The sequence below is a fragment of the Amblyomma mixtum genome, chromosome 9, assembly GCF_055824585.1.
Source record: "Amblyomma mixtum isolate Tamu chromosome 9, ASM5582458v1, whole genome shotgun sequence".
In the NCBI taxonomy this organism is placed as follows: domain Eukaryota; kingdom Metazoa; phylum Arthropoda; class Arachnida; order Ixodida; family Ixodidae; genus Amblyomma; species Amblyomma mixtum.
The window spans coordinates 92850892-92866237 of NC_143020.1; the positions used below are offsets into that span (position 1 = coordinate 92850892).

Genomic DNA, 15346 nt, shown 5'->3' on the forward strand with positions numbered 1-15346 from the left:
TGCTGAGGTCATTTCTCCACATCAATCACTAATCAGACCGATTGTGAGACCCCATCATTTGCCTGCAAGGCATTGCATTTCACTTGCTTCACCGACCATCTAGAGGATGACAGATGACTGCCTCAGGTAAAAAAAAATGAAGAAAAGCACATAACGTTGGGTGAACGCAAAATGGACACAACTCCATGCAATTTGCATGGGTGATGCACCAGCATAAAAGAAACAGCCTTTATTAGCAGGTAGCATGCACACAAGGACTTATATAAAAGTAGTAGAACTCTGATGCGAGTTGTAAGGTGGTCCATAGACTAGACAACAAATACAGCAGGTAATACTGAAAGTATTAAAATATGCATAATTACGCTCGTCAAGTAATGAATGGGCAGCTAGTGCTGGTACAGCCTTTGTCAAAAGTTTAGAGCCCAGGGGGTTTGCTTCTGGGCTGCATTGCTTTGCTCGTAATGCGACCTCAGCGTCCCAAATCTCCTGAAGGTAAGAAGATTTTTGGTCCTACTCCCTCGGATGCGTAGGACTTCCACAAGTGCTGCAGGAGCGCCACAATAGTGCTTAGAAGCAAACCCCTGGGCTCTAAACTTTTGACAAAGGCTGTACATAGCTGCTTGGCAACTGCTTCCATAAGTGTGGAGCTATAAAGAGAAACAGAATGACCTGTAGATTGCACCGATGTCGGGTATAGTGAATATTGAAAGTCCACAGTGAATACATGCTGTCATAGTTAGTTATTCTCATTGAAGGACAAGTAATGGTGTTACGAATTATGAAATTATCAGCATATGAATACAGTTTACAATAGTATACTCCACATATGGTAAGCAATCCATTCCTGCTTGTTTAGAAGCTGTTCAGTGTACAGCTAAGTATTGGGTCATTTCTATGAAGGCAATGGTAGCAGAATACGTTAGACAAACCCTGAAAGCACACGTACTGCAAGGATGAATGAACATTAGGAAGTGACCACGATTAAAATGACTAGAGCAAGTTTTAAAACAGACATCAAATGTTATGACCTATGATCTACAGACTGCTGCCTTGTTTCTTTAACGTCACTGAAAGTGCTTGATTTCGGTATCCTAAGATTGTACAGCCTATGAAAGAAACTGGACGGAATATACATGCTATCTTGCCCTGTCTAGCATGTCGCTCTTGCTGCAAAGCTATTATCCGGCCAACTTAGACATAAGCCCTTTTGCTCTGCCATGGTCTGCTCGGCCACGCACAGAGATTGAGGCTCTTGTGACTCTGACAACACTCTTCAGGTTACTACAACAACAAGTCCCTGCTCACTGACCAGCAATTCTACAAGACAGAGGTAGAAAGGGAAGCGTGAACACATGGCAACAATCACAGATGCGGGTATCATGGCCCACATACTTCTGCAAGGCACTGCAGGAGAAGCCAGACATTAACTACAGATCCGTTTTTTTCCTTTTCTTTGCACATTAAGCGTGCGTGCACCCCTGTATGTTATTTGTTCTGGACAAGTGTGAACTGACACATTCGCGTACATACTCCATGGCTGGCAGCTAATACCCGAATAAGAAGTACCCCCACAAACCCCGCAAACAAGGCTAAAGGTCAAATCGGGCTTACAGCTTCTCCAACTGGAGGGGGCAGATGGAACAGCAGAATGAGCAGGGAGTGCAAAATGATGTGCACCTCTAAATAAATGGCTTGAGCTCACACACACCCATTGACAAACAAAGCATGTTTCATGAACGCCAAGGGGCTACTTCTAAAGCATCCTCTGCTAGGAAGGCAAGTGTAGAGAGCTGGAGGTGCGTGGCATGTTGGGGCGGCTACCTGTAAAAATCCAGTCAACCCTGAAGGAGGTGGCATGCATGCCGAATTCCTCTTCATCTCCCAAAACCTCCCTCTCAATAACGTACCTTCCCAGGGATGGATCAAACAACGTGACATCACCACCTTCCTCTGGCCAAATGCTGTCTGTTCCATGAATGTCTGCGCTAACAGAAGAATGCCTCTGAACACTTTTACAGTGAGTGGCTACTGTTCCTCGAGCTGCCTGCAGTCTTTGTCCGTCAAAGGATGTCAGTCCACTAGGTAAGGTTCTAGTCTTCTGGGCCACAGCGTGGCTTAAAGCATCATGCCCACCGGAAGGTGGACACTGGGTTTCCTCCTTTATGACCACGACAGCAGCAGAATCACAGCCTTCTCTTGTACTCGCTGAACAACCAGAAGTGTTACTGCTCATACCACTGACTTGCCTTTGTGGTTTCAAGGTGACGGTAGCCCTCTGTTTCCGATCCTTTACTCTAGGTAAGATAGTGACAGGCGGCTCAGCAACACAAACAGCAGCAATTTTTTCAGACTGCCTCTTTGAAAGAAGCAGGTCATGGCCACCAGACCCTCTGTCCCCAGTTGTTTTCACAACTAGATCAGAGCAGAGTGATGGACTGGACCTTTCGTCACAGCTGTCCAGGCTTATTGTGACAGGCGAACTCGTATCGCTGCGTTCAGGTGATGCACAGGCGTCGAGATCAATGCACAAAACAGAACCGGAAGCAGAGTTCTGGGACGACGTGGCAGACTGCATGTTGCCGGACACATCACTTGAAGCACTTTCAAGCTTGCAAATGGACGAGTGGGCAGGCGCACGTGAAGAAGTGGAGTCACGCGATGGCATCACATTAGAAACTTTTTTTCCAACAGTGCCGTCATTCAGGTTGGGCTCGCCGTCTAGACTGCAATCGTCTTCCTCACTGGACAATGTAATTGTGGAGGCAGGTGACAGTCCCACAATCATGCAGTCAGGTATGTCAGATTTGCTGTCGGAAGAAGGCTGCTCGGCCCCACTGCCTGATGGCTCCAGGTTCTTGCTCTCCGCTGAACCAGATCCAAAGGAAGTAATGCACTCGACTGGTGAGCTTGGGCTGTCTTCCACCTCGGACCCCACACTGGTGTCTTGCGTCAGTGGCTCCTCAACCAACTCCTTTTCTGGTGGCTGAACAATAGAATGGGCATCAACATCCAGCTTGGGTGCATCCGAGGCTTCATGGGTTTTTGTTGCCGAGCTCCAAGAGCAGGCATTGACCTCCTTGGGCTGCACTGCAATGTCTGAGCTCCCCACAGTTACAAGTGGCAGCGTGTGAGCACTGACCTTGATGGGTTTGGCCGGTGCTTCCTTTGGTGTATGTGCCATCAAACTCACTCTCTCACTGAGGTTAACGGCATCTTCAGACCCTTGTGCAACGCTCGAGGTCCCCCCACTCTCTTTCGTTGCAGTGCAAGCACTGACTTCAGTGGGTTCACTAGTTGCTTCATTCCGAGTTTCTGTCATTGAGCTCGAACTAGTGCTGATGGCTTTAGGCTGTGGTGCACTGCACACACTGTCTGTAATGGACTGGACTGTTGCTTCCTTTGGAGTTTCCGCTGTCAACTCCAAACTGGGGTCAATTGCACCTACCGGCTCTGATGCAGCATGCAAGCACTCCCCTGTTGTGTCCGTCACAGACTGTGCACTGACCTCAGCAGACTCTAGAGTTGCTTGCTTTGGGGTCTCTGACATCAAAGCCACAGTGGGGCTACCAGCATTTTTGGGATCTGGTGCAGCATACAGACTCTCCCCTGTCATTTTCGTCACAGTCTGTGCACTGACCTCAGCAGACTCGACTGTTGCTTGCTTTGGGGTCTCTGACATCAAAGCCACAGTGGGGCTACCAGCACTTTTAGGCTCTGGTGCAGCATGCAGACTCTCCCCTGTCGTTTTCATCACAGTCTGTGCACTGACCTCAGCAGACACGACTGTTGCTTGCTTTGGGGTCTCTGACATCAAAGCCACACTGAGGCTACCAGCATTTTTGGGCTCTGGTGCAGCATGCAGACTCTCCCCTGTCGTTTTCATCACAGTCTGTGCACTGTTACCAGCAGACTCAACTGTTGTTTGCTTTGGGGTCTCTGACATCAAAGCCACACTGAGGCTACCAGCATTTTTGGGCTCTGGTGCAGCATACAGACTCTGCCCTGTCATTTTCATCACAGTCTGTGCACTGACCTCAGCAGACTCGACTGTTTGCTTTGGGGTCTCTGACATCAAAGCCACACTGAGGCTACCAGCATTTTTAGGCTCTGGTGCAGCATGCAGACTCTCCCCTGTCATTTTCGTCACAGTCTGTGCACTGACCTCAGCAGACTCAACTGTTGTTTGCTTTGGGGTCTCTGACATCAAAGCCACACTGAGGCTACCAGCATTTTTGGGCTCTGGTGCAGCATACAGACTCTGCCCTGTCATTTTCATCACAGTCTGTGCACTGACCTCAGCAGACTCGACTGTTGTTTGCTTTGGGGTCTCTGACATCAAAGCCACACTGAGGCTACCAGCATTTTTAGGCTCTGGTGCAGCATGCAGACTCTCCCCTGTCATTTTCGTCACAGTCTGTGCACTGACCTCAGCAGACTCGACTGTTGTTTGCTTTGGGGTCTCTGACATCAAAGCCACACTGAGGCTACCAGCATTTTTAGGCTCTGGTGCAGCATGCAGACTCTCCCCTGTCGTTTTCATCACAGTCTGTGCACTGACCTCAGCAGACTCGACTGTTGTTTGCTTTGGGGCCTCTGACATCAAAGCCACACTGAGGCTACCAGCATTTTTGGGCTCTGGTGCAGCATGCAGACTCTCCCCTGTCATTTTCGTCACAGTCTGTGCACTGTTACCAGCAGACTCGATTTCTGCTTTCTTTGGGGTCTCTGACATCAAAGCCACGCTGGGGCTACCAGCATCTTCGGGATCTAGTGCAGCATGCGGACTCTCTCCTTCTTCCGTCACAGTCTGAGCACTGTCCTCAGCAGACTCGACTGTTTCGTGCTTTGGGGTCTCTGACACTAAAACTACACTAGTCCTACCAGCATCTTTAGGCTCTGGTGCAGCACACAGACTTTCCACCATCGTTTCCATCACAGTCTGAGCACTGTCCTCAGCAGACTTGACTGTTTCTTGCTTTGGAGTCTCTGAAACTAGAGCTACACTAGTTCTACCAGCATCTTTGGGCCCTGGAGCAGTACACAGACTTTCCGCTATCGTTTCCGTCACAGTCTGAGCACTGTCCTCAGCAGACTCGATTGTTTCTTGCTTTGAAGTCTCAGACATCAAAGACGAGCTAGGGCTACCAGCATCTTTGGGCTCTAATGCAGCATGCAGGCCCTCCGTAGTTGTTCCTGCTGCAGTGTGAGCACCAACTTCGTAATGCTCAGCTGTCAGTTTGTGTGAGGTTTCAGTGATCAAGGTTGAACTGGGGCCAGCAGCACCTGCAGATTGCGGTGCAACACACACACTCTCCCCCGTCACATCCGTCACAGTATTAGTCATGCTTCTGGTGAACTTAGCTGGTGCCAGTAGGCTGCCACGTGCTTCCTGTCTTGGAGAGTTTTTTCCAGGCGCGGAATCGGCAGATAGCCCGGAGCTAGTTTTCGACTTCCTGGCCGCATTCTGTGTTTGCAAGCTCCTGCGGCCAAAGGGGTTCTGGGCGAGCTTCTCTGGGTATTTAGGCACTGGAATTTGTATGGACGGCACGGCATCGACCTCAAGTCCCCGGCAGCGATGCCGGATAGAAACAAAGTCCTTGGCCGAGTCGAAGTGTCGGAAGCACACGCGCGGACTCCGTGGCCTGTTGGCCTTGAGGTTGATGTGGACACCTTTCAGCCAGGCGGAGCGCAGAGACGACTCCTCCTTCTTGGAGGGAAGTGCAAAAAGCCACATGCCAACCTCTTCCTGGCCAGTTCCGGCTGCCAGAGGGCACCCCACAACGCAGCATTTGTAGGAGTTCCCTTCTTCTTTGGCACTGCACAGAAACCGAGAAATAAATTCATTTGCATAATGTATGCATGCTGTTCAAAAAAAAATTCAGGGGGCACTTTGGCTCTCCAAAGTGTTGCAAGGCGAAAGCCTTTCCTGGCGCACTGTTTCAGTGCTTTATTTGACTACACATTTTGACTGCAGACTTTGACTGTTTCCTTAGCACGACTCTCTCTCTGCTTCGGCGAGTTCGGTTGTATCCATGGCTCTGTTCGCAGTAATAAGGTAAGTAATGTGGTCACCCACGGACACCTTACGCCCCCTGTCAGAGCGGATGACAACTATTTTACTGGTTGTGTGCTCCAAAAGGGGGCGTCAGGCATCCGTGGGTGACCTCATTACTTCAAATCCACGCACTCTGACGTCATAACCATTTCAACCAACCGAAAAGCGTGACACTTCTGCTGACAACCTTCTGTCGACAACGATGAGGCATTAAAGGTTTTCGCCTTAATAGGGCTTTTAGGACTTTTCAGAAACAAACTAAGAGTACACGAAAGCCGTTTCTGTATGTAGGTTTTGTAATCAAGCATACACAAAGTAAAAGGATAGTTGTCATCTTGTTCCCAAATTATTTATTAAATACTGAAATTTTTTAGTGAGTATCGTTAGCCCGCATGACATTATTTGAAACTAGAGATGGTCATATTTCTAGACTATTACATTTGGTAAAACTGTCGTAGCTGTCTGTTGTTCAAGGCATTCGCTTTCAAATCTCCAACTCGATTTGCTTAATTATGCATGCAAGGTGGTGCCAATCAGCAAAAAACACATCCTAATGTGACACAGTTCTTGCGATCCGCCAACAGCATACAGCAGCAAGACAGCTAACAACTGTTTCGTTTTCACTTTTGGTAAGTGAAACGAAAAAAAAAAAGCAACACACATCACAACAGCCACATCACATGAAGGAGGGGTTCCGTGTCAATCGTCACCATGTTGCATGCGTAATTATGAGGATCAAGTAGTAAATTTCGACACGAATATCTTGGAACCCAAACATGCAATGACAATCCTCCCAAAGGGAGTTGTCTAGAAACAGAACCGCGGCTGAGTTTTCCATACAAACATGCACACTGACTGCCATGACTTGAAAGTTTATGACTGGAGGCAATTATACTCAGTTTCATACACAGGAGGCAACACTGCGGAGGTTGCTGAAGTAGTGTGTTCGCGAAACCATATTACTCTGCCACGTATCAATCATTCTTCTCGAAACTCTGGTCATTGTTTGGACGAATACGAAGAGTGGTAAAAAACGATGTAGCAGCATTGAAAACCACGGTCGAAGCTGTGAGGCGCTCAGTGTTCGGGCGCTCCGGCTGTAATTTTCATGGAGTGTGAACTACTTTTTGGGCGCGGATTTGGTAGAAGCGATTTGCCCTACAAACCGCGATCATGCCGCCACGCGTACCTTTTGCTTCTCGAAATCTCGACAAGCCGCAGAACGAAAATGTGGCAAGAGGTAAAACGGCACTTAAGATTTGTCGCTATGAAATATGCTTGTGTTCGCTTTGGTTGTATGGCGAACTACTTCTTGCGTGCGGACTTAGCCTGCGCAAACAGGCGCGCTAGCTTTGTCAGCGTTGCCTGCTATGTATGAAACAGCGTATAGACAACTGATGATGGAAACTGCCCTCTCACTTCATGTCCGCCTTGCCGCATAACCAACCTGTGAAAACCGCTTTCATGTGCTCCTCATGATCTGTTTTTAAAAAATCCTGAAACTCTGTGCGTGTCTGTCTAGCTGTCTTTACCGTCATTTTGATCGCAATTTAATGTCCTTGCCATGCCCAAACAGTTTGCCCGTACCCCACCACAACTGAAAGTCTCATTCTGAACATTTGCATACACATCAACAAAAAGAGCCTCCACCTTCGCAGTTACCTTTGATCTCATAACCAACCACTTTGGGCTGTGGACCGACCTTCTTCAAGGCATTGCTGTACACACCAGCCGCTCCTGCCCGGAAAAAGGTCAGTCTCCACACCGAACTTGTTGTGTACAAAAGCCAAGACACAAAGAATGCAAATTTGTGCGTTTCCAAGCTTCATCTGGCCCATTAATGAGAGTTACTTTTACAATTTTTACAAAGTTGATTATTCCTAAAGCTTTATTCTTTAAGCAGTGCTGTATTTTAAAATGTATCTGTGTGTGTGTGTGCGTGTGTGTGTGTGTGTGTGTGTGTGTGTGTGTGTGTGTGTGTGTGTGTGTGTGTGTGTGTGTGTGTTTAGGGTATGTTTGCCTTTCTACAATGGTTTTCTGTATTTTCTCTGTAGACCGCATCATTTGCCTAATTTTTCGTGTACTAGATGTTTGTTCTTATTTATGATGTTTCCTCCCTACAATAATGCCCCAGTGGGGCGCTGTAGGTACTGTGTATAAATAAATAAATAAGCTAGAGCAAGAGGGGGTGATGTATGGTCTGACATGATCTGAAGACAATCTCTCTGGGCTTAACTTGAAGCAACACGCTTTTTCATAAAAGCCGGATGAAATACCGGAGCATAGCTAGCCAGTTAGTTATTCTATCCTTCCCCACATTATTATTGGACAGTAACTGATCATGGCACCAGAAAAAGTTTACTGATTTCATTCGGGCCAACAAAAAACGTCGATGACCTGCAAATCACATTAGACTACATGTGAAGGCCTTTCCTTTAAAGGAGTGGTGTTGGCAACAGGGAGAAAATATGGAACTGTTACTGGGAGACACTAGAAAACAGGACATGGTCCCCAAGAGGGAAACCAAAAAAAAAAAAAAAGCAATGTGGACAACCAGGCTGAGCCAAAGGAGTGAGAGGCGTGCACTTATCTAAACAACACTTCCTCTCACTGCCCAGGTCGAGAGCTCTACAGTTTCTTCCCCTCTCAACGACCTCGACCTTCGTCCATCCGGGGTTCTTTAATGTCCACTGCCATTTGCACGGAACACGGGCCTCTAGCACTTCGCCTTCACATCCAAATGCAAGCGCCGCGGACGGAACTGAACCCATGCCTTTCAGGTCAGCAGCTGAGCACCATGGCCACTGAGCCAGTACGAACAACTCTATACGACGAGCAGTTTGATAGTCCTGCCAACGCCTTGCTACAAGTAGAGATCATTTGCACAGGTGGGTGCAGAACAGGGATTTGGAGGTGCTGGCTTGACTACTTGAATGAACTGCAAGTGACTCGTTCCCAGCGCCGTCAACGAGAGAAGCAGCTGAATAGGGGATATTCAAAATTCCGCAAGTGCGCTTTCCCGCATAACAATGTTGCCCCTAACAAGATGGCCGACTTCGCTATAAAGGAACTACATGGGCTTCAGGACAAGCGCCAAAGGTGTGGACAGAATGTAAGAAACGTATTTTGGAAGAATCAAACAAAAAACCAGTCTTTCTTGCTTTGTTTCAGCTGGAAACGCATGGTCCGCCATCTTGTTGGGTTCCGCAAGTGCGCTTTCCCGCATAACAATGTTGCCCCTAACAAGATGGCCGACTTCGCTATAAAGGAACTACATGGGCTTCAGGACAAGCGCTAAAGGTGTGGATAGAATGTAAGAAACGTATTTTGGAAGAATCAAACAAAAAACCAGTCTTCCTTGCTTTGTTTCAGCTGGAAACGCATGGTCCGCCATCTTGTTGGGTTCCGCAAGTGCGCTTTCCCGCATAACAATGTTGCCCCTAACAAGATGGCCGACTTCGCTATAAAGGAACTACATGGGCTCCAGGACAAGTGCTAAAGGTGTGGATAGAATGTAAGAAACGTATTTTGGAAGAATCAAACAAAAAACCAGTCTTTCTTGCTTTGTTTCAGCTGGAAATGCATGGTCCGCCATCTTGTTGGGGGCAACATTGTTATGTGGGAAAGCGCACTTGCGGAATTTTGAATGTCCCCTATACTGGAGAACTGACTACCCTTCCAGCTCTCTCTGCACAGTGGGTGCTGCAAAAAGGAAATAAAGCATTGACAAAAATTAGAAAGCTCTTAGAGTGACTTACACAGGTTCTCTAAAGCTCTTAATGGGATCCTCTACTATGTGGCTGAAATTGTGGACGGAGGACGCAGCAGTCTGTCGTCCTCTCTGCGTTGCCGTGCCTGCGACCAAACCGCTGGTGGACGGCCCATTCACTTTCTGCAGACCCATGTCGGTGGGGGCCTTCTTCCGCGCGTCCTCTTTTCGGTGCCCTCTACGTGTGTCCTGCAGCTTTGATTTCTTCCTGTCTTTCGTCCGCTGTATCACATCGCTTCCAGGCCTTTTGACACCGGTCCTCTCGGAAGACCGAGGGGCATCCCTCTCACTGCGACTCCTGTCCAGCCGTCTAGAAACATCCTTCCTCCCAGAAGACCGAGGGGCATCCCTCTCGCTGCGACTTCTGTCCCGCCGTCTAGGAACATCCTTCCTCCCGGAAGACCGAGGGGCATCCCTCTCGCTGCGACTTCTGTCCCGCCGTCTAGGAACATCCTTCCTGACTGTTCCCCTCCCCCGTGCCGCAACACTAGGCGACGGTCCAGATTCCATGTCATTCACCGCCTTAGTGCAGTCGGGGTTATCGACGTCAGTCGAGTCATCCGATTCAAGGCACTCCTCCTTAAGGCGCTTCGGTAAGCTCGCCTTTGACCTTGTCACTTGCTCCGGAGATGGGCGTCGCAGAGTTTTCGTAGACCGAGACACTGCACCCACCTGCTTGGTCGTGCAGTCTCGGTCATGTTTGCTTTTTTTGGATCGTGCCTCGTCTTTGCCGCAGGACGCTTTCTCAACTCTGTTCGACCTGTCTGAAGAGGTGCTGGCAGCCTTGGAGGAAGTGGCTGGACTAGCTTCGCCGGCGAGCCTTGATTCCTTTCGCGAGGAACGCTGCTTGCTTATCGTGGAGTGAGAAACTCTTTCCCGCTCAGACAAGGTCACAGTTTCGGGCTGTCTCCCACGTCCGAGTGATGAGGACTTGGCCTTCAGAACGGTCTTCCGTGTTTCAGAACTGGCGCGCTGGCTCTCGGCTCGCTTTGAAGGCCTCCCTAGATGGGGAGAGAGAAAAGAAATTTAAAAAAAAATTAATTGGAGGAGGGGGTGGGGGGGAGGGGCACGAAAGTTACTGTGTGCACCAAAGAAAAAAAATTTTTCCACATATTTCAACATCTCTTGGGGCAAGGAACTGAGGGAAATACTTGAACTACACTCCCTAACGGAAGTACCTAAGCCCCACATAAACTCCTCTCCACTGTCCATGCGATTTTCTTAAAGAGCACCTTATCCACCATGGCAACGCTGGGAAGCGGACACTTTGCACTTGGCTTCACTAGTGCTAGGCTTAAAACGTAGATTCTGGGGGCAGGACCATAGTCGTACCCTGACGGCTCTACGCCCCGCAGAGATTAGGCTCTTTTAATAGCTTTTTTTATTTATTTCAATCAACTTAATGAAACTGAACCTTTACTATTAGGCTCACATGGGAATTAGCAAGGCATTTCTTAAAGAGGTTTGCTTCAAGAAAAAGCTGTGTTGCTACATTAACTGAATCCATGTTTCCAGCCCAAACAAAAGCCAAGACAAAAATTCGGGGGCACTTTGGCTCTCTAACGAGCTGCAAGGCGAAAGCCTTTCCTGGCGCACTGTTTGGCACTGATAGCCAAACAGCGCCAGTCCTGTTGGTTGTGTGTCTCTTGTGTTCCCGTCTTTTTGCGCTGCTGTTACCTTCCTTAAAATAAAAAAAAATTGATTGATTGCGAGACTGTTTGTGCTGTACTAGTGGTTTATTTGACTACACACTCTGACTACACATTACAACTACACACTCTGACTGCCGACTTTGACTGCTTCTTTAGCACGACTCTCTGCTGCGATGAGTTCAGCTGTATCCGTGCCTCTGTTCGTAGTAATGAGGTATGTAATGTGGTCACCCACAGACGCCTTACGCCCCCTGTTGGAGCGGACAACTACTTTTTATTAGTTGTCGTCTGCTCCAAAAGGGGGCGCCAGGCATCTGTGGGTGACCTCATTACTTTGAATCCGTGCACACTCTGACGTCATAACCATTTCGACCAACCGAAAAGCGACACCTCTGCTGACAACCTTCTGTCGACAACAATGAAGCATTAAAGGCTTTCGCCTTAATATGAAGTATCCATTTCCAGACATTCTTGCGCTTAGCCTCCCTCAGGGGATGAACGACCATTGGACCTTTGTCCCCTATGTTTTCGCGCAGTTTTAAAAACTGTATGACCCACAGGGTCCATATAGCCCAAGTTGACTTGCATAAAATTTGAAAGTACCAGCAGGCAACGCAACAGTTTTTTCCAATTACGACACAGTACAACACCGACACCGCTTACCTCACAGATTGTCCCCTATATGCTGACACTGCTGTAGAGAGAGAGGGGAAAGAGAGAAGGAAAGCACAGGAGAGGATGTTAGCCAGGAGAGGGCTTTGGCTGACTGCCCCGCACTATCTCCGTGCAGGTATCCATGTTTGCCACGCAGCAGGAGTAGAACAATAGATGACTAACAAGGGCACGTTACACATAAATTTTCAAGTCAGGACAGCTTTCTCATCCAACTAGAAACAACCAGCAGCAGTTCTTGTTCTTCTGTACAAAGAGGAGTAGCTATTCGACCAAGTTTCTGCGAACTGAAAACAAGGCCGACAGCTTGCAGTGCTGGTACAGCATAAATGAGCTGTTACACCTGACTGCCTTCAGCTTGCAGCTACAGCTGCTGCTGTTATCTAGTCAGTTTCTTCAGGCACCCAACTGCCGCAAAGCCGGGCACAGCTTGGACAAGTTTTTCACCCATGGTAACAAAGCATTCGTTTGGCACAAGTTACCACAACACCTCTAAAGCAACACCTCCACTTAGTAAGTGACCAGTCCTTAATGAAGGGGGGAGAGACGGAGACACAGAACGTTCATGCACAACTCCCCAGCTCTTCCACTTCAGATGCACTGTCTTCCCTTTGAATGTAAAGGCAATTTTCTATTTCTCTCTGTGCTCTTTTCCTAACCTAAGCATAATGGCTCACAGGAAGCAATGCGGAATTTCAGATCGACGTGCGAGATCTTCACCTGCAAGTTTTTCTAGCTAGTATAGCGTTTCCCTGCTTTCTGAGCTTTCTCAACAGCGAAAGGTCGTGATCAGGCACTAGGCATTCACTTTAAACACCATCAAAACGTCGCTGTTCCTACTGTCAGAACAGCTGAGATTCATTTGTGATGGAACAGCGCAGAACAACGGGACAGGATAGGCGCTGACTTACAACTCAGTTTATTTCGGAGAAACACGGCTTCTTATTCCATCTTTACAACCACGTGCGTCACTTTGTAGCATGCTCAGTTGATGTGAAATATTTACACCATTCCATTCCGCCGGACAAATTAATGGTGCTTGTTGAAGAATGCACAGACACATGCGTCGCGGTCGCTTTTCAAAATGCACGTGAAATGTTTATTCAGGGGTTCTTAGGACTCCTATCGGTGTACCTGAGGTCAACTTACATCCTCTGGGAGGTAAAAGTGTATTTGCAAAAACGCTGTGTACAGATTGGTTCCTGTATCGCACCTTTTCTCAGCGATTTGTACTTGGCCCGAAAAGGCAAGTCCCTTAACGTAAGCCTCGCTCGTACGAGTTTCAAAAATTGTTAGGGTTTGTACACGACTACCTCGTTCTTTATGACTGCCAAGGTCCAAATTCCCAAGAAGCAGTGACGAAGGGTGTGGGACTTTTTGCTCAAGCTTTGCAGTTACTTATTGTCACTCATGAGCTTCCTGTTTTAGGGTCTCCGAAATTTTTGGACCTCAGACTTGAGTTTGCGAGAGGGCATACTTGTTGGGCATAGGGACCTAGAGGGGAGGAAGGCATCACTCCCGTTTGAATTGGCTCATTCAAGGCTGACAAAAAGGGCTATTGTGAACACGTGCCTGACAAATACCTTAAGGGGCTCGTGCGTTCACAGAATGGAAGTCAGATTTCTGTGCCAGACAAACTGTTTTTACAGCGTGGGGTACCCCTCACACTTGCTGGCGTGCCTGTAGCCAAGCAGATAAAAAAGCACCTGAGGCGGGAGAGGCCTCAGCAATAAGACGGGCCAAAGGAAAGAAAAGAAAAGAGGGAGGTAGGGGCAATCCCACACAGTCATAACGTTTCTGATCGCCTAAAAAGAATTGGCTAAAAAGCAGGCCTGAATGTGGTGTTTATGAGTAATTACTCCCTTATTACAAATCTACTCCACCTTGGGGGATTCCCCTAAAACATTTGACCAACACAGTTCCCATTTCAAGTTACTGATCAATTCGCTGTCGCCCTACCATAAGCTTGCCGTCCCGGTTAACTCAATTGGTAGAGCGACTGCTCCTGTGAAGCGGTGGTCTCGGGTTCGAACCCCGGACCAGGACGAATTTTTATTTAACTACGAAGTTTCTGAGAAAGCTGTATAGCTTTCCTTTGCAGCTGTATGGCTGCGCTCGGGCGGATGTCAATGAGAAAAATTACTCCCTTATTACAAAGAGGTGTTTACTGCCCCTAACAAAGTGAAAAGCCTTTGCGACCGTGTGAATGATAATCCGGCGAAAACGGGGCGCACAATAAAGTACCAGAGCCCCTTTGTGGAATGCACTAAAGGCCTGGCGTAATCGTTGCCAGTGACTTAAGGAAAAGAATACATAGGGCAGACTGGTAGACGCATGAACGAGAGACTATTAGAACATAAATCGAACTTCAAGTTAGCATGCAGAAATTGAGGGATTCATTGCAGAAACCAACCCACAAAAACATGTGCGCCTAAACTCAGCAAATGCAAAGTACTTGCAAGACACAAAGGGGAGCAGCTGGTACGGGAAATCACCGAGGCAGCTTCAATAGGCATCACCACGCCTTCCGTCGAGTTAACAAAGAAGGAACTCCACAGGTTAAACATTGATTCACCTCCATGATTACAAAACTTGTCATAACAGAGTGCATGAGCGATATCGGTGCCACGCATGTGGTTGTAGATTCGATAAGAAGCAGTGTTTCTTAGAAATTAACTGAGTTGTAAGTCAGCGCCTGTCTCCTGTCCAATCCCGTCGTTCTGCGCTGTTCCATCACAAAGCTGTTCCTATTATACCACGGATTATGAGACATGCCGTAAGCCGCCTCTAGCGATGAAAATAAACAATACATGTTTCAAATGCAAAGCCCCCTTCCATAACCATCTGCGTTCGCACGAAATTAAGCACAGTACATGGCTCACCTCCTCTGCGACGCGAAGGCGCCATGGTACGTTTTTCGAACTGAGCTCAACAAGTGTCGACACCGTGGTTCATATCACAGAAAACTGTCATACACCAACACCAACCCAACACAATGCACCGCCGCGGAAACTACGCGCGCTCACGACACGAAGGCGTTTGACTGTCGTACTGGACGTACCAATGCGAGTGCTAACGTTTTTCCTGCAGAGGTAAAATGTTAAGCGCCTCCACACAGCGCGGAACTTATCTCCGTCTTTTTCAGTTTTGTTATTGTTCAAAAATTTAAGTAAAATTATAATAAAATAACAAAACTAA

General features: G+C 47.9%; 1 protein-coding gene across 1 annotated transcript; it reads right to left on the reverse strand.

Annotated features, from left to right (window-relative positions):
* Positions 1-214: 214 nt before the first annotated feature.
* LOC149330128 (uncharacterized) lies at positions 215-15174 on the reverse strand. The gene is made up of 3 exons (XM_089560788.1): positions 15031-15174; positions 9814-10825; positions 215-5816 (listed from the first exon to the last, which is right to left on the reverse strand). The coding sequence occupies exons 1-3, from the start codon at positions 15053-15055 to the stop codon at positions 1769-1771; spliced, it is 5085 nt and encodes a 1694-aa protein (XP_089416914.1). The 5' UTR covers positions 15056-15174; the 3' UTR covers positions 215-1768.
* Positions 15175-15346: the final 172 nt, after the last annotated feature.